The 18,646-nt window shown below is 40.9% G+C and overlaps 1 protein-coding gene across 4 annotated transcripts in view; it reads left to right on the top strand.

Moving 5' to 3' along the window:
• The window catches only part of ergic1 (endoplasmic reticulum-golgi intermediate compartment 1), a 153,952-nt gene that overhangs the window by 117,595 nt on the left and 17,711 nt on the right, over positions 1-18,646 (top strand). For 3 of the 4 annotated variants that reach the window (XM_078411572.1, XM_078411573.1, XM_078411570.1), the window contains exons 3-7: positions 4,587-4,659; positions 6,713-6,807; positions 9,895-10,019; positions 12,595-12,699; positions 18,225-18,285. In XM_078411572.1, coding sequence (XP_078267698.1) covers positions 4,587-4,659; positions 6,713-6,807; positions 9,895-10,019; positions 12,595-12,699; positions 18,225-18,285 — 459 coding nt within the window. The remainder of the gene's footprint in view (positions 1-4,586; positions 4,660-6,712; positions 6,808-9,894; positions 10,020-12,594; positions 12,700-18,224; positions 18,286-18,646) is intronic. The other variant, XM_078411574.1, reaches the window with a different exon arrangement.

The following is an 18,646-nucleotide window of genomic DNA, read 5'->3' as shown; positions in this document are numbered from 1 at the left end:
AGTACTACATTTATGGCTTGTGGTTTAACTACTTGAGCTTGTCTTGCCTGGTACATGGCATCAATAGGAGTGATTGTTGCATAGTTACTGTTGGAGCCAAGTCCTGATTTTACATGAAGATAACCTCAAAAATATCTTGCATAAAACATGGGTTCAAGTACCTTTGTGACATTTGGTGACATCAAATCCATTTTTAATACATTAATGTGGGATAAAATCAGTAGATGTTTCTTACCTAGTCTTGAACCTAAATAAATCCATTGCCATTGTCATTGACCATTATCATTGGTCACATTGGAACTCAATAACTTACTCCAGCGTAGAGTATCACCATCGCATGATTGTGGTGGTTTGAGGGAGAAATTACCATCACCTTCTCAAAAACAGCTCGAGAGGGAAATGAAAGAAAACTGCAAATCTGAAACAAAAAAGAAATGACTGGAAATGCTAAGTCTGACCTGCTAAACTTTCTAAGAGTGGGCAGCAAATGGTTATCCTTCTAGCATTTCCCATGTATTTGGAATTATTTTTAAAATATCTAATTCCTTTTGATAAGAAACTACATACTGATAGCATAAAAAATAGTTAAATTTGAAATTCGATAAAATTATCTTTAGTTTTTGTTGTTGTTGTGTTTAATGTGTTGAAATACCCTTGTGTCCAGTTTCTTCAATCGTCACAGCCAAGAAAGAAACATTTGTTTCTCCTATTTCACAAATGTGTTAACATTTTACAATTTGCACTTGTGGTGTTAAGGGCCTGTCTATCGCACTTAGGTGATTTTTTATTTTATTTTAGGTGACTAGGCTGTCACCACACGGTCGCTGGGGTGTCGCCTTTATGGTTGCGAGTAGTCTCCAAAGAGTCATAGCGTTTTTCTAGTCGTCGCTGGATTTTGAGATGTTTAAACATTTTCGGCGACTGTCGGTTTGACGTCTCCTGACGTAGGTGCTGTCATAGGTTGTCGCCAGATGACGTAGGTTGTCGCCAGTGCTGACTTTGGTGAATTCCATTGGCGACTACCTACGTCAACCGGCGACAGGTACCGGCGTCAAAACTGGAGGCCAAAATGACGTGAATTATCTTCAGTTGTCGCAGACAGGGTCGAACCTTGGCGCGGGTAGACGTAGGTTGACTTCAGTTGTCGTAGGTTGTCGCCTGTGTGATCGTAGGTTGTCGTTGGTGCGGTCATAGGTGGACGTCTTAAGTCGTGACGATTGGGTCGCCGGTTGTCCGTACCTTGAGGTCGACTAGGTGGTAGGTGTTGTAGCTTGTCGTAGACATTGTCGTAGGGGGGTCCAGTCGCCGGTTTTTCGGCGACCTGCTATGACTATGACAGTCGCCTAAAAAATTGCCTTTGTGGGACAGGCCCTTTATGGGTTGACTCTTTAACCTTTAACCTTTTATATGATTTTGGGGATTGAGACAGATTGAAGGAACTTGGGGGAGAGTTGGGTTATTTTCGCTTCAGGGAGTTTGTCAATGTTTCAAATGCCAAAGGTACTAGACAGGATAAATAGCAACACTACTGTTTGAAGTGGTTGAATGTAGGGAATTGGATGTAAAATCAAAAACATTTCAGATAGCAACAAATGCTTTAACATTAAGAGTCATTGGAAAGTGAAATTGACTAAAGCAGATATTTAAAAATATCAGGCAGATAGTTATTGGAATGGTTAATAAAATGACATGTTAATTGAGTGGGCACATAAAACTAAGATCGTTTGTGTCCAAAATGAACATTGTCCATCAAGACGATACAAGGCCTTCTATGCCCGCACCTCCAGACTCAGGAACAGCTTCATCCCCAGGGCCATAGCTGCTATGAACAGGTCCTGCTGAGCTGGATAGTCACATCGCACAGTGATCCGGCACAGATCTACTTGCACTTTATTCTGTCTTAAAACTGTTACAATTTGTTTCATTGGGTTGTTGTTGTTTAAATTAATTAAATTATTGCATCGTATGGGAGGCGCATTCCCAATCTCGTTGTACCCCTGTACAATGACAATAAAGATATATTGTATTGTATTGTATTGTAAGCTGTTGGCTGGAGTGCCAATTCCAATGATTTCTACATAATTTGATAGAAGTTGTTAATATTGTAGTGATCAGTTCATTTCCTATTTTACCGTGTATTTTCGATTAAATTGGGCCTGCCACTTCATTGGCTTCTAAAACACAAACACAGTGGCGCCAACATATTTACGCTAACACAATTTATTTTTTTAAAACCACATTGAGACTGGAAGTTGTAAGGAGAGTCGGAACTGATGTTTTTTTTTTGGGTAGACACACTTCCTGTTGTGCTCTTGAAATTCCAATCTGGTGATCTCACGGATAAAGGTTGCCGCCCACTGTTCACCATTCTGGGTCAAGTCACCGTGGGGGAATTTCAGGAAGCCACACCAGGGGGAGTTCCCGGGCCCAGTGTTCTGCTGTTAACCAAGTAATAAGCATCTGAATGGAGGTGACAGAAATGTTACCTAGTGTCCAGATATTTCCTTTAATATCACGTGGGATTACTCAATGATTGAATAAAGTACTGCTTGGTACCAGTTCCAGTCAATTTATACAAGTTGAATCATAGGTTATCATATCATATCATATCATATATATACAGCCGGAAACAGGCCTTTTCGGCCCTCCAAGTCCGTGCCGCCCAGTGATCCCCGTACATTAACACTATCCTACACCCACTAGGGACAATTTTTACATTTACCCAGCCAATTAACCTACATACCTGTACGTCTTTGGAGTGTGGGAGGAAACCGAAGATCTCGGAGTAAACCCACGCAGGTCACGTTATAAAGTTTTTTTGTATCCAAAAAAATCACATTCATGTGTGAACCCTTTTTCTTTAGTTAATTACATACTTTTGGAATGTTTTCGCCCTTGATTTCTAACTGGAGGCTGATTTCTGATAGTTACATACTTTTATGGAGAGGCTGGAGCCCTCGTTTTGTGCACAGAGGTTCAAGAAGAAATTGAGTTGGTCATAAAATATCTTGAAAGAGTAAGCAGACTTCTAATGACAAAAAGCTGGTGGACAGAGACAAAACAAGTAAAGTGACAGGGGAATGTTTTTTTTGGAATAAGGTATAAACTGGAAAATAATGATATAGAAGGGTATTAAGAGCAGATTTTCAAAATGGACTGGATAAATACTTGTAAGGTAAAGGATAAAGTTGTGGAAGTAATGATAGCTTTTTTCAGAAGAGCTATTGCAGGTGCAAAGCATTCTTTAGTTTAGTTTTAATTTAGAGATACAGCGTGGAAATAGGCCCTTCGGCCCACTGAGTCCACACAGACCAGCGATCACCTGTACACTAGTTCTATCTGGCACACTAGGAACAATTTACAGAAGGCAATGACACAAACCTTCACATCTTTTCTATGAGTGAGGAAACCGGAGCACCCATAGATAACCCATGCGGTCACAGTGAGAATGTACAAACTCTGTACAGGCAGCGCCCATGGTCAGCATGGAACACAGGTCTCTGGCGCGAGAATGTAGAAACTCTGCCACTATGCCACAGATTCTATTTGCTAATTCTTCTAATGTCATTGGTCCCACTGCCCCCAGTGATGAGACCGTACAACAGCTCTGCAATGGAACTGAAATCTGTGTTGCAGAATAAGCTGTACCTCCAACCAGGACGTTGTAGTGCTTTTACAACACTGTTAATATCGAACAATGTGATAAAACATCCAGGTATATCCCATGTGCAAGAGAACAGATCCATTTTGGCTCATTTTCATTCAATACATCTACTCTGGTCGTCAGCAATGTGAAGAAACCATCGTCTACGGTGCTGTCAAGTGGCACTTACTCACCAATGACGTACTCTGATATGCCCAGAACAACTGTACTAAAGACCGCAATCATGGCCTTTGAAGTGTTGTGATTATTATAAGGGTAAAGAGGAGAGATGGAGGTGATGGTGATGGAAAGCATGAGTTATTCAGCAACCCTGACAACCTGGAAAAGAAACACAGGATTCTCTCCCCTACCCTCCCCATACCACCCCCCCCCCCCTTGGTATTAGTTTGTCAGATTTGATCCCAATTAATTTTAATTTACTGTATTTGGTTTCTGAGCTTTACAACTTTAAAGTATGCCATAGCAAATCATGTTTTGCATTAACTCAACATAATAGTTCATTAACCTAATGAATAATTGCACAATCACAAGTGCAATGACACGGATCTTTACTGCCCCTTCAAAACTGCAATGCTGTTATTTGTTCATGGATATCTTTAATTCTCCTACGTGACACCGTAGCTTGAGAAGTTATGTATTGCTGTCTTTTTAATTTGTCTTTTTACGGTTTGTGCATCGAGTGATATTCTGGTATTTTTAAAAATGGTTTGTTCTATTGCCTGACACCTGTGTTAATTCCAAGCCATTGGGTTCTGTCAGGCACCAAACCACTGACTCAACTGCAGAAATATGCAAAATAAACCGACCATAGATGAGACTAATTTAGTAGCAATTTCCCTATCTTTACAGTGATTATATATCCTGCAGTTTGGAAGAAAAAAACAATGGAGCTTGTTTTTAAATCCTTTCATTTGTCTTACAGTTTCCATTTGCTGCTGCATGTTCATGCTGTTCCTTTTCTTGTCAGAAATGACTGGGTTCATTGCCACTGAAATGTAAGTAAACAGCATGCCTCTTGGCCACTTGATCTTGTTGCAGCTGTGTGTAAATAAAGAGGAAAGTTAATGGAATAGGCTGTGTTAAAATGACAACTGCTAATTTTTCTTGTCCCTGAAGCTCCCAACAGGTGCTGATTGCTCCCAGTGTTCCTTGTTAATAACATTTATCTTCCCAGTCTCTGCCTTCAGACCATTTAGAGCACCAGGTCTCAGGGCATCATGTGTACTGTTGCAAAGAATGGATATATTTTGAGTGGGAAGGGAATGGGGAGTGGCCCTTTTTAGTCCCTTGAGCCTAGTCTGGTTTTATTTATATTGTAGCTAGTTTGCATCTTATTTTCATCTGATTTGTTTAATCCATAAACCATTAGTACCTTTACAAAAATCTATATATTTTTTCCATTTGGCTCACCACCATCTATGCAATGGCAATTGGGGGTGGCCAATAAACACTGGTTTTGCCAGTGACGCTCAGATCTTGAAACTGGGGGGGTGGTGGGGGGTGGGGGGGGGGGGGAAATATAAACCCAGCAATCCAATTTCCATTGCGTGGTGTGATGTTCTTTCTAACACCACCTTTAAATGACTTGGCTGCAACTTAAAGATGTTTTTAATCTTTTCCCACCCTTGCGTAATTTCTGTCACTGCACAAATTGTAAGAAATTACAGACTTATTTGTAGAAAATATTTTGCAAAAAGATGGGTTGTTTTAAAATACATCCCACCCACATGGCAATTTTAATGGTCATTATATAGTCAAAGCACCAAGCCCCAGGCCTGTATCAACCTTAACACCTCTGGCAAATGCACTTGCTGTGCGGTAGCGGCACGGTAGCGCAGCGGTAGAGTTGCTGCTTTACAGCGAATGCAGCGCCGGAGACTCAGGTTCGATCCTGACTTCGGGTGCTGCACTGCAAGGAGTTTGTACGTTCTCCCCGTGACCTGCGTGGGTTTTCTCCGAGATCTTCGGTTTCCTCCCACACTCCAAAGACGTACAGGTATGTAGGTTAATTGGCTGGGTAAATGTAAAAATTGTCCCTAGTGGGTGTAGGATAGTGTTAATGTACGGGGATCGCTGGGCGGCACGGACTTGGTGGGCCGAAAAGGCCTGTTTCCGGCTGTATATATATGATATGATATGATATGATTTAGCATTCTGGGAACTTGTAATGCTTTTGCTTAGCAGCAGTCTCTTTCTCTGTCTGCAAAGCATGAAAACTTTTCCTGCAATTTATAATATCAAGTGTCTCCAAGTACAAACAACCTGTTGATTAAAGCATTAACGTGGGAGCATTAAGGCAGACTAACTGCTGATAAAGCTGCAGCAGTAAAACAGGTTCCTGTAGTATTTTAAACGGCTACACCTCCTGATTTCAAACTCCAAACCTTGCTGTGGTTTAAAAGCCAAAGGCTGGTTAAGGCAGATTATTTTGAAAAGCAATTGGAGACCAAAATTGTCCTTTAAATAAGCAATTGTGGAGTAACAAAGGAGTCCATCATTAATCTGAAGAAGAAAATTACAGAGAATAAACAGGCCTTAAACCAAGTTTGGTGTACATTTCTTGCTATACCTCTTACTACACAATATAAATATATATTTGATCAACAATGAGAATTAATTTTCTTTACTTGAAATATCATACATACTTAATCTCAACATTGGATTCCAAGGCAAAGCAATTCTCTTATTACATAATCTAATTTCAAATTTTGATCCCAAGTCTTCAGTGGCTTTTTACAATACTTTTTAATGAATGAGCAGGAATCATCCCAAAGTATCAGTGTGAAGTCTGGATTGGCCTAGTTGTGTTGGAATAACTTGATAATCACAGACTTTTGTGGGCCCTGAAAGAGAGTGGGAACTGGAATGGATTTGTGTTAATCTGCTGCTCCGCAGTGAGATGGCAACCGGATGAGTAACCTGGTCTGTGACGTACCAGGATTAGCTGAGGAAAAGCCGTGTTTCTATCTTTGGCAATCTCTACTAGAGCACTTAACTTTTTCACATCACAAAATGTTCTTGGAATGAGTGGTTACTATTTTGTTGCAGAGTGAATGAATTATACGTGGATGATCCTGACAAAGATAGTGGAGGAAAAATTGAAGTAAATCTAAATATCACCTTACCTAACCTTTCATGTGATGGTGAGTTAATGTAGCCATTAATTAAAAAAACAGTGACAAGGGATTATTTAAAAAAAAAAAGTAATTTCACCTTAAAATATCCTTGTTTTTTTTAAAGCCCTTCAGATTAGATTTGTCTCTCTTGCATTTGGTTTCATATCTGCATTATTGCTGCTTTGTGGATAAGGAAAGTGGTCCTTGTATTTTCCTGAGTGTTTGAATTGAAACTATCTTTACGGCTGTGAGTAAAACTGTATTTTTAATAAATTACAGTAAAACTATGATTAATCCACACACCCGGGAATTTAATGCTACTCGACTAGCTGATTTTCTGGACTATTGGATCTCACTCATTGATGTTATTTTTGTTTAGCTGTTGCACAGTGGTACCATAATAATCTTTCCAGTAAACCCATTGAATATAAAGACAACATGGGAAATCAGTCTGTGATGAATTTAAATGAAGTTCCAGAACAGGGCTGAGGTGAATTTAATGGAAGCATGGGATCAGGGCCTTGGTGAGTTTAATGCAAGTGAGGGAGTTGGGACCCTAGTGAGTTTCGAGGGAGCATGGGAAGAGGGTTTTGGTGAGTTTAATAGAAATATGGGAAAGAAGGCTCTAGTGAATTTATAGGGGGAATGAAAGAAACGGAGTTCCACTATGTTTAAAGGCAGCATGCAATGCAAGGCCCAGTGAGTTTATAAGGAGTGTGGGAGATGGCCTCCTGGTGAGTATAGAGAAATTGGTGCCTCAGTGAGTTTGGAGGAAAGATGAGAAATGGGGCTCAGTAAGTTTAAAGAGAGAATAGAGAACACAATCCAGTGAGCACGGTGCTATCCATTCTGATTTCTAAACACCAGGATAGCGGAATATCAATTTTTTTACTATATTCCAATACTGAGATCATTCTACTTTTAAAAGTTATGTCTCAGTTTTGTTTGTGTAGGAAGGAACTGCAGATGCTGGTTTAAACCGAAGATAGACATAAAATGCTGGAGTAACTCAGCGGGACAGACAGCATCTCTGGAGAGCAGGAATGGGTGACATTCAAGGTGACCTTCAGACCTTCGGGTCTGAAGAAGTGTCTCGACCCGAAACATCACCCATTCCTTCTCTCCAGAGATGCTGCCTGTCCCGCTGAGTTACTCCAGCATTTTGTGTCTATCTTGGTTCAGTTTCCCAAACAGCTAAACGTAGATTATTGATTTAGGAAACTAATTAGCCAGATTTGTACATCAAGCCCTTTAATTTTCTTTCCATAGCTTAAGCATTTAAAATTTTGAACAAACATTGACTATTGTCATTGTTTCTTGGTTATTGATCAAAATGATTTTTAAATTTTTTTTTAACCCTAGATAGCAAATCATGGAGTCACACAGCATGGAGAGAGGCCATTTCATCCACTGAATCCGCACTGACCATTCTGTATCTGAACATTCTGACTTTAATCCCATTATATCTTGCCCTCATTTCAATCAGTTTGCCCCAGATTCTACCAATCAGCTTAATGCCAGGATCAATTTACACTGGCCAGTTAACTTGGCAATCCACATTCTTGGGAACGGTGCATCGCTGCAGGGGGGGGGGGGGGGGGGGGGGGTTGGGTGAGGGGGGGTGGCGGGTATAGTGTGCAAACTTAACACAGACACCATTGGACACTGGAAGTCAGAATTAAACTGGGCTCCCAGAGCTGTGTGTTAGCTGCGCCACCATGTTACACTCCTCGTTCCATGCATTATGTTGTCCATGTTTACTGGGTTGGCTTGTGATGGCTTTCACTGCAGGTTCTGAAGGGAGCTGCCAGTCTATGACCCGTCCACATTATGTACGTCCTGCACGGTCCTCGTGTAAGTGCAGGATAAGCCGAGCATGAACTCGACTACCGCTTCACTGGTCAGTGCCAGAGTGGGCCTTTATGACTTGTAGATTAGGAGGATGAAGGCATATTGATGTTTAATGTGCTTTTAATTAAGTTTATTTTTTTTAATTTTATTATTTATTGGAGAATATAAGTATTAAAATGTCCTCCCAGCTTTGATGGGGGCAAGGCTCTGTCCCAACATTTATTCCTGTCGGGCGCACCATGGAGATATGTTTTCTGGAGCCCAGTTCACAATGAAGCCACACAGTCCATCTCTTGGGGGTTGGAGAGTTGGCTGTTTGTATCCAGCCTGGGCTTTTGTAGAACAGCAAAGCTGTCGGTGGTAACCTGAATCTGGCTCTTTGTGCACGGTGTTGTGGGCCAGATGATCGTTGATCCAGCCACTCAGTTTTCCAGGGCACCCAGGTCTCTGATTGACCTTGAGCCTGCCGGCCAAGACTATGGACCTGGACAGGCTCAGGGAGCATTTACAAATCTCCGATTTTTCTTTAGTCAATTTAGAACAAAAATAATTAAAAGCATACTTAGTAAAAGTAAAAAAAATAAAAGATACACACAAAGTGGTCGAGTAATTCAGTGGGTCAGATAGCATCTCTGGAGAAAAAGGATGGGTGATGTTTTGGATCAGGACCCTTCTTCAGATATAGATTTACAGATACAAGTAAATATTTCAGATACAAATAAATAAAATGCTGCCTTCCTCCAAATCTTCAAGCCAAGAATCCACTGAGCTTTTTCCACGCGAGTCTGGCTGGCAAACTATTGTGGAGATGGATTCCTCGGCCAGCACCTCTTGACTTCACCATTAGCATCCTGGTGGATCAAGTGCAAGATGTGTTTATTATGGGGTGAAAGCTGGTAGTCTTCCTTTCTGCCTGCTGTCCCTAGTATATAACTTGATCTGAGGAATGCATCACTGGTAGTTTCTAGGATACCTTATGGTCAATAATTCACAGCTAAAACACTTGGGTTGTACAAAGGGGTTGGGAATTAACAGTTTATTCTTGACTGTTTCTTTGACTAATAGCAATTATATTTTACCATGAAGAATATTATGCTTGGCTTTACAGAGCCATGTACCACAAATAGTTTGCATTGAATAATTCCTTTTATATCAGAAGCTGACTTTTCTGTATTGTCTACTTGAAATTATAGTTGCTTTGGAAATATTGCAATGTTTTTTATGAATCCTGGAGCAGTTTATTAATTTCAAAGTCTTTCTCAGTTGTTGGATTAGACATCCAAGATGAAATGGGAAGACATGAAGTTGGCCATATTGAAAACTCCATGAAATCGCCTCTAAATAATGGCCAGGGCTGCAGGTTTGAAGGACAATTTAGCATAAATAAGGTAAGTTCAAAGAACCTGAGAGTGCAAAATATTTTGCAAAATTCCATTCAAATCTGAAAGCCGCAACATAATTTTAGCATGCAGATAGAACAAGTCATTAGGAAGATGGATAATATGTCGACTTTTAGTGCAAAAGGTATGGAGTATAAAATCGGGGTAATCTGGCTACAACTGTTAATGAGACCACACCTGGAGTATGTATACAGTTTTGGAAACCTTCCTTAAGGAAAAGTACTTCCTTGGGAGTTCAGTGAAAGAAGATTCATTAGGTTGATTCTTGAGATGAAGATTTCATATTATGATGAATGTTTGTGCAGCTTTGTTCCATTTTAGAAGAATGAAATGTGCCCTTATTGGAGGATAGTATTGTGAGGGAGCTTGACAGGGTAAATGCTGAGAGGTTGTTTCACCTTATTGGGGACATCAGCAACTGGGGAACATCAGAATAGGGGATGGTTTAGTTAAAAATGGGGGTGTGGGGAATGGGGATTCTCTATCCCAGAGAGCCATGGTGGAGGCTGATTTATTGATTATGTGCAAAGATAGGGACAACTAAATTTTGATCCATGGGGGAATTCTCTATTAAGGGAAAAGAGACAAGAAAGTAGAGCATAAGTTGGTTCAGCCATTGATCGTAAAATCACTTTTGCACCCAGATTCAAGCATTGGTTGACCCATTGGTCACGCCCACATGAAAGGCATCCGAACTTTAATCCGTGATCTTTTTGTACTGATTCAGGATTTAGTGTAGTTTAGCAATACAGCATGGAAACAGGTCCTTCGGCCCACCGAGTCCATGCTGACCAGCTATCCCCGTACACTAGCAATATCTTGCATACTAGGGAGAATTAACACATTTTGCTGAAGCCAATTAACCTACAAACCTGTGCGTCTTTGGAGTGTGGGAGGAAACCGGAGCACCCGGGGAAAACTCACACAGTCACAGGGAGACCGTACAAACGCCATACAGATAGCACTCATAGTCAGGATCAAACCCGGAACCCTAGCGCTGTAAGGTTGCAACTCTACCACTGCCATCCTCCTCTAGAATCTGGTTCTGCCTGCAAAAGTGGCCTTGCCCTAATATCAAGTCTATGCAATTATGTTAGTTCAATACGTTTGTATAAATCACACTCTTTGTTGGACTTACTGGCATGTCAGAGTTAAGGAGGGATACAGCATGGAAGCAGGCCCTACGGCCACCTGCACTGTTGCCAATCATCTGGCAATCGTTTAGACTAATCGTACATTAATCCCACTTTTATCCTCCACACGTTCACATTAATTCACCAGGATTCTACATTAATTTACTGGGGCAATTTACAGTGGTCCATTAACCTACCAAGCCGCATGTCTATGTGATGTAGTTTCAAAATATATATTAAGTTTTTAATGTAGTAAGGAGCTGACGAGTGAAACCTCAGTTCTGTAATTATTACCCACAGGACACACTTATTTAAATGTTTGTTTTAAGTGATATTAATAAAATTGCCATTTTCTCACACTCGAATATATTAAGGAATATATTTTATTGAATGAAAAACATAATTATATTTTTCATTCAAAATTGCCAAATTTTATAAAGTCATGGTTTTCATTGTTTTTTTTTGTGAGGGAGCACTTAAAATGTATTTGGAGGATCATATTCTGATCAATCCCAAAGTTGGCACTCTCTCTAGCTCAAGACATGTATTCAAGCGAGAGTTAGATATAGCTCTTATTAACATTGGGGTTCTTGTTCTTTATTTTTAAATGTCTCATTGATGAGTAACATTCCAACTGGGCTAGTACTCCACCACGTCCTTCTTTTTATTCCATCACTTTGTTGTGATCTGTGTTTCAAGGGAGATGGGGAGAAAGCAGGAACGGGGTACTGATTTTGGATAATCAACTGGCTCGAGGGGCTGAATGGCGAACTCCTTCACCTAATTTCTATGCGCCTGTTTCATTTTGTAAAGGAAGTGGAATCACATGGTTGTGAATCATTTCTGCTGTCTAAGTTAACACATCATGTAAAGGCCTTCAAATTTCAAATCACATTTGAGTAGATTCTAGAATTTCTTGTTGTTTGGGGGTGGTAACTTCTGGCCAACACTGTTTTGCAACATGTTTGAATAGACAATGTTAGCCAATAAATACAGATCTAGAATTGGATCAAATATGGCACAGAAATACATTGCTGTGGTCAAACTATTATCAAGGCTTGAACTAAGTTGTGAGTGAAATTGTCTTCAGATAAATGCATATTGAAATAAAGAATACCATTTAGCTGTCTGATTATGAAGATCCTGATGTTTCAATATTTGCTCCAGTCTGGAGCCTAAACACCACAGCTGCCCTGTTAAGGTGTTTCAGATGCCATTTTGGAATAAGTCATTACACTATAGCCCTGAAACTTTGTGGTCAGCTATTCCTTTGCAATGACTGTGAAGTTCGAGTTAACATCTTTATTTGAAATTTAGTGTGGCATTGTTTCTTATGTTAAGAATTCCATATTTCTAAAATAAAAATAGCATTGTAAGTTATGTGGAGTTCTGGAATTATTTGTTTACATCGATATAAACATTTTCACTAGGTACCAGGCAATTTCCACATATCTACGCACAGTGCTACTGCACAACCAGATAATCCAGATATGACTCATGTAATTAACAAACTGACATTCGGAGAAATGATGAAGGTAAGTGCACATTTTATATAACATGACTGATCTTAAAATAGTGTAGTAAATTAGAGTTACACCATCATATTCATATTTCAACTGAAAATAGTAAAACTAATTTTAGTAGATCTGTGATTTACTTTTGCTTACTGAACAGACCAGTTTTGTACGTTTTTTCTGTTCCTCATTGCTTGCGGGCAATGGTTCCAAAGTTTATTGTTATGGTAAAGTTTATGTTTAAATTCATAACAATAAACAATTCCCCTTTGCTTCATACCAGTGAGCAGATATTGGGTCCAATTTTGCCCTAGGATTCCATGTCTTTTATCTTTTTTTGGCCAAATGCATGAAAAGACCTTCTCAAAGGCTTAGCTGAAATCCATGTACAATGCCTGCATTATCTTCGTCCTTGTTCCCTGCTCAAAACATTTAAATCAAGTTGATCAGACACAACACTCCAAAGACGTACAGGTATGTAGGTTAATTGGCTGGGTAAATGTAAAAATTGTCCCTAGTGGGTGTAGGATAGTGTTAATGTGCGGGGATCACTGGGCGGCACGGACTTGGAGGGCCGAAAAGGCCTGTTTCCGGCTGTATGTATATGATATGATATGATATTCCATTAACATGTTTATACTGACTGCCTTTAATTAATTGTAAGGTTTTGTTTGCTCACTCAGAATTGTTTCCAGGGAAGTTAAACTAATTGGCCTGTAGCTACTTGAATTATTTTTTCCATTATGAAAACATTGATAGTCCTCCACTTCACTGCAACATCGAGGGATGACTAGAAAATGATGAACAGATCTCTCACAATTTCATCCTTTCCCCCTTTTCAAAGCCCTGAGAGAGCAAGATTCATTTGATCCTGGTGATTTATTCACTTTCAAAGACTCCAACCCCATTAATAGTGTAGGAAAATAACTGCAGATGCTGGTACAAATCGAATGTATTTATTCACAAAATGCTGGAGTAACTTAGCAGGTCAGGCAGCATCTCGGGAGAGAAGGAATGGGGGACATTTCGGGTCGAGACCCTTCTTCAGATTGATGTCAGGGGGGTGGGACAAAGGAAAGATATAGGTGGAGACAGGAAGATAGAGGGAGAACTGGGAAGGGGGAGGGGAAGAGATGGACAGAGGAACTATCTAAAGTTGGAGAAGTCAATGTTCATACCGCTGGGCTGCAAGCTGCCCAAGCGAAATATGAGGTGCTGTTCCTCCAATTTCCGGTGGGCCTCACTATGGCACTGGAGGAGGCCCATGACAGAAAGGTCAGACTGGGAGTGGGAGGGGGAGTTGAAATGCTCAGCAACCGGGAGATCGGGTTGGTTAAGGCGGACTGAGCGAAGGTGTTGAGCGAAACGATCGTCGAGCCTGCGTTTGGTTTCACCGATGTAAAGAAGTTGACATCTAGAGCAGCGGATACAATAGATGAGGTTGGAGGAGGTGCAGGTGAACCTCTGTCTCACCTGGAAAGACTGTTTGAGTCCTTGGATGGAGTTGAGGGGGGAGGTAAAGGGACAGGTGTTGCATCTCCTGCGGTTACAGGGGAAAGTGCCCGGGGATGGGGTGGTTTGGGTAGGAAGGGACGAGTGGACGATTTACGGAGGGAACAGTCTCTGCGGAACGCAGAAAGGGGAGGGGATGGGAAGATGTGGCCAGTAGTGGGGTCCCGTTGGAGGTGACGGAAATGTTGGAGGATGATTTGTTGGATACGCTGGCTGATGGGGTAGAAGGTGAGAACGAGGGGGATTCTGTCCTTGTTACGAATGGGGGGAGGGGGAGCAAGAGCAGAGCTACGCCATATAGAAGAGGCCCTAGTGAGAGCCTCATCTGTAATGGAAGAGGGGAAGCCCCGTTTCCTGAAGAATGAGGACATCTCTGATGCCCTAGTGTGAAACACCTCATCCCGGGCACAGATGCGGTGTAGACGGAGGAATTTGGAGTAGGGGATATACTTTTTGCAGGAGACAGGGTGGGAAGAAGTGCAGTCCAGATAGCTGTGCAAGTCAGCGGGTTTATAATAGATGTCAGTCACTAGTCGGTCTCCTGTGATGGAGATGGTGAGGTCCAGAAACGGTAGGGAGATGTCAGAGATAGTCCGTATATTTAAGAGCAGGATGGAAATTGGTAGTGAAGTGTATGAAGTTAGTGAGTTCTGCATGGGTACAAGAGGTAGCACCAATGCAGTTGTCGATGTAGTGGAGGTAGAGTTCGGGGATGGGGCCAGTGCACTTCCGGAACAGGGATTGTTTGACGTACCCGACAAAGAGGCAGGCATAGCTAGGTCCCATGCGAGTGCCCATAGCTACGCCTCTGGTTTGGAGGAAGTGGGAGGAGTCAAAGGAGAAGTTGTTACGGGTAAGAACCAGCTCTGCTAGGCGGAGGAGAGTGTTAGTGGATGGGGATTGGCTGGATCTAGGGTCGAGCAAGAAACGGAGGGCTTCAAGACCATCCTTGTGGGGGTTGGAAGTGTAGAGTGACTGGACATCCATGGTAAAGATGAGGGAGTGGGGGCCTGGAAACGGGAAGTTATTGAGGAGAAGGAGAGCAAGTGAGGTGTCTTGGATGTAGGTGGGGAGGGATAGGATGGAGTCGAGGTAGGTAGAAATAAGTTCGGTGGGACATGAACAGGCAGAAACGATGGGTCTCCCGGGACAGTTCTGTTTATGGATTTAACCCCATTAATACTTGCTCTCTTACATTATTACATTTAATATTCAGCATCTTTCTCCTTATCGATAACATCTCCATTTTCCTCTTTTTAGTAAGAACAGAAGCAAAAAGAAATCATCTTTGCCCTCAGATTTTGGCTCCCTGTGTGAACTATCTATTTAATTCCCAAAAAGTCCTACTTTAATTATCCTCTTCTTCTTTAAGCATTTGTAAAACATCTTTAGATTTTCTTCAATTTACTTGGGAATATTTTTTCATGCCCTCTCTCTTGAATTTTCCTGTTAATTTCATCGATACACATCAATGATTCAGAAATCCCCTAGAGTATAACTATCATGGTTGTTTATTTTCTAAAGGTCACTTTATTAACATTAATCATAGAATTACTGCAAGCAAATGGAATTTCTCCTCTGATACTAGTTGGACGAGAATTTCCCCAGATGATTTTTATAAAATTCAAAGGCAAAATTGAATTTAAAAAATAGCATGGATGATGATTTCTGGTAATTTAAGATTAAAACCTGTTTGATTTGCTGGCTGATTGCTTTAAAATTCTTTGACCCGGCACCTCTCAGAGTGATTGCTTAATGCTCATTAATAATAATCTTGGCCCAAAATATCTGGAACCAGAGTCGATTAAACGCATCTTACTCACAGGTGAAATGTTAAACGGGAAGATAATTTATACTTATTTTTGACTATTTCTATTTCTTAATGTAAGTTTTCACTTGATGCTATTTGTGGCTGTTAAATAGACAGGGTATAGAGTGGAGTTAATGGGCAACAAAGCAAATTTAAGAAGCGATGAAGCTGCCAGGAGTATTGCTCGGTAAAAGTGATGAGTGGCATTCAATGCAGATGAGTAGAGATTTAAATACATTGGACAGATGTGTCATAATTTATTAGTGTTGAACCAGATGAGAGAGAAATGGAAAGAGAACTGGTGATTGCACAAAATCATAGTCCAATTTACTGGCAACAACACTTCAACTTGTGTGCTAAGTCGGCAAAATAGTAGTCTGAAGCCATTATGCTGCATTCTAGGCAGACAATTCTTAAATGCTATATTTTATTCCGGTGCGAAGTCGGAAGAGATGTGATCTGCAGAAAAGTGACAAGGCAATGGGTCCCTTAGAGACCTTAGTTATGAGGGAAGGATTATAAAAGACTTGGACACCTGACTATGTTACAAGTGAAGGGAAGGAAAATTCTGGCGAAATCAATGGGAACAAAAAATGATAATTTGGAGCGCCACTTGACAATAAAACTGACACCTGCAGGACCATAGTTACAGATAACATGGAGACCCCAGAAACTGCAGATGCTGGAATCTTGAAGTGAGGTACTGGAAAAACATAGTGGGGTCAGTCTGCATCTGTGGAGGGAATGGACATATGGCGTTTCAGGTTGGGATGGGGAGGAGCCTGGTGGGCACACATTTCTTGCGCCATCTTCCACCACCCTCGTCATCCTGCTCACTTCCCCTCCTCCGTGTGCTCATCTTCCATCCCTGTCTCACATTTCCTTTTTATCCCCTCCTTCCCTTTCACCCATATCCCTCCTTCCAGCTTTGCATTTCATCTCTTTCCTTTTCTAACAATCTTTTGTCTCCTTCTCACTTCTAGCCTTTATCACTTACTCCACTTTATTCCCTTTATCATGATTCTGTGTCACTGTTCAACTGTAATCATATATTGTCTATCTGCTGATTGGTTAACACGCAACAAAAGGTTTTCACTATACCTCAGTACGTGACTATAAGCTAAACTAAACTCAAACACTCGTCTGCCCCCCTCCCCCACCTGCATCCATCTATCATTTACCAGTGCCAACCTGACTTTTAAAGCTTTCATCCCCCTCTCAATCAGTCTGATGAAGGGTCCAACCTGAAACGTCACCTATTTATTCCCTCCACAGATGTTGCCTGACCCGAGTCCCTCAGGCACTTTGTTGTTAAAGTTGTGTTCTCCCAGTCTGACCTTTCTGTCATGGGCCTCCTCCAGTGCCATAGTGAGGCCCACCGGAAATTGGAGGAACAGCGCCTCATATTTTGCGTAGGCAGCTTACAGCCCAGCGGGATGAACATTGACTTCTCCAACTTTAGATAGTTCCTCTGTCCCTCTCTTCCCCTCCCCCTTCCCAGTTCTCCCACTGTCATCCTGTCTCCACCTATATCCTTTCTTTGTCCCGCCCCCCGACATCAGTCTGAAGAAGGGTCTTGACCCGAAACGTCACCCATTTCCTCTCTCCTAGATGCTGCCTGACCTGCTGAGTTACTCCAGCATTTTGTGATACCTTCTTGTTGTGAAAGTTGATGTGTGCTAAGGAATGCGACTGGAAAGTAGTTCTTAATTCCAAAAGGGATTGATACTTGGGAATAATCATTCAGCGCCCATATCACAAAGAACCAGTGCCACTAAAGAGGCAATAGTATATCGTGTTGATGGGCTGATTTCTTTGGAAGGACGAGCCAAATGACCATGCTTAGTTACAATTAAATTTTGAAATTTCATAGAAATATTGTAAAGTTAGGCATATTAACATGTTTGAATCCATGGATGGTTGACCTGAATGTGTTTACTAATTTCTGTCTTTACCATGTCACATGTGACTTTTGTTATCAATGAAATGTGGATGTGTTCATTATACTTTCAAGAATCATAATGATGAGAAAAGTAATACCGGGCTCAATTGTGGGTTGGCAGGGAACAGCAATTGGTTGCTATGAGTTGCTAATTAATGGTTGTGATAAGATGATTAGCAACAAATCTGAAAGTAAAATTCATGTTGTGCAGAACATGAGAAATTTTCAATATCTAATACATGCCTGTATTAAAATTACCCTTGTGTTATTTTATTTCTTTAGGTTAAAAATGTTCAAGGTGCTTTCAATGCTGTAGGTGGATCAAATAAACTTGCTTCAAACCGTAAGTAGCCTGTATTTAGCCTGTATTAAGCCTGCTTGAGTTTTGCATCTGCTTTAAATTGCATTTACGAGAGCAAAAAACGTAGTTAAAGCAGGTAATTGGGCTGTTATCTAGTTTCAAGATGAATTTCAATGACTATTGTAAGGCTTTGTTTTTGGGGTTTAGTGGATAGTTATTAACAATCATTTGCAGTTGCTTGTTGCAATAATTGATCACTTTCACAATTCTTATGTGGAGAAGGTTACTGCAAATCAGATTAAAATCACGATTGATTATTTATTTATCCTGGGCTGTCTGATGCATGTTTGAAAATATACTTGTATTCTCTATGTGTACCTAGTTCTAGTTATAAAGGTAATTG

This window comes from Rhinoraja longicauda, chromosome 14 (genome assembly GCF_053455715.1).
Source record: "Rhinoraja longicauda isolate Sanriku21f chromosome 14, sRhiLon1.1, whole genome shotgun sequence".
Classification (NCBI taxonomy): domain Eukaryota; kingdom Metazoa; phylum Chordata; class Chondrichthyes; order Rajiformes; family Arhynchobatidae; genus Rhinoraja; species Rhinoraja longicauda.
Note: the sequence above shows the minus strand (reverse complement) of the source record. Positions and strands in the feature narration are given on the sequence as shown.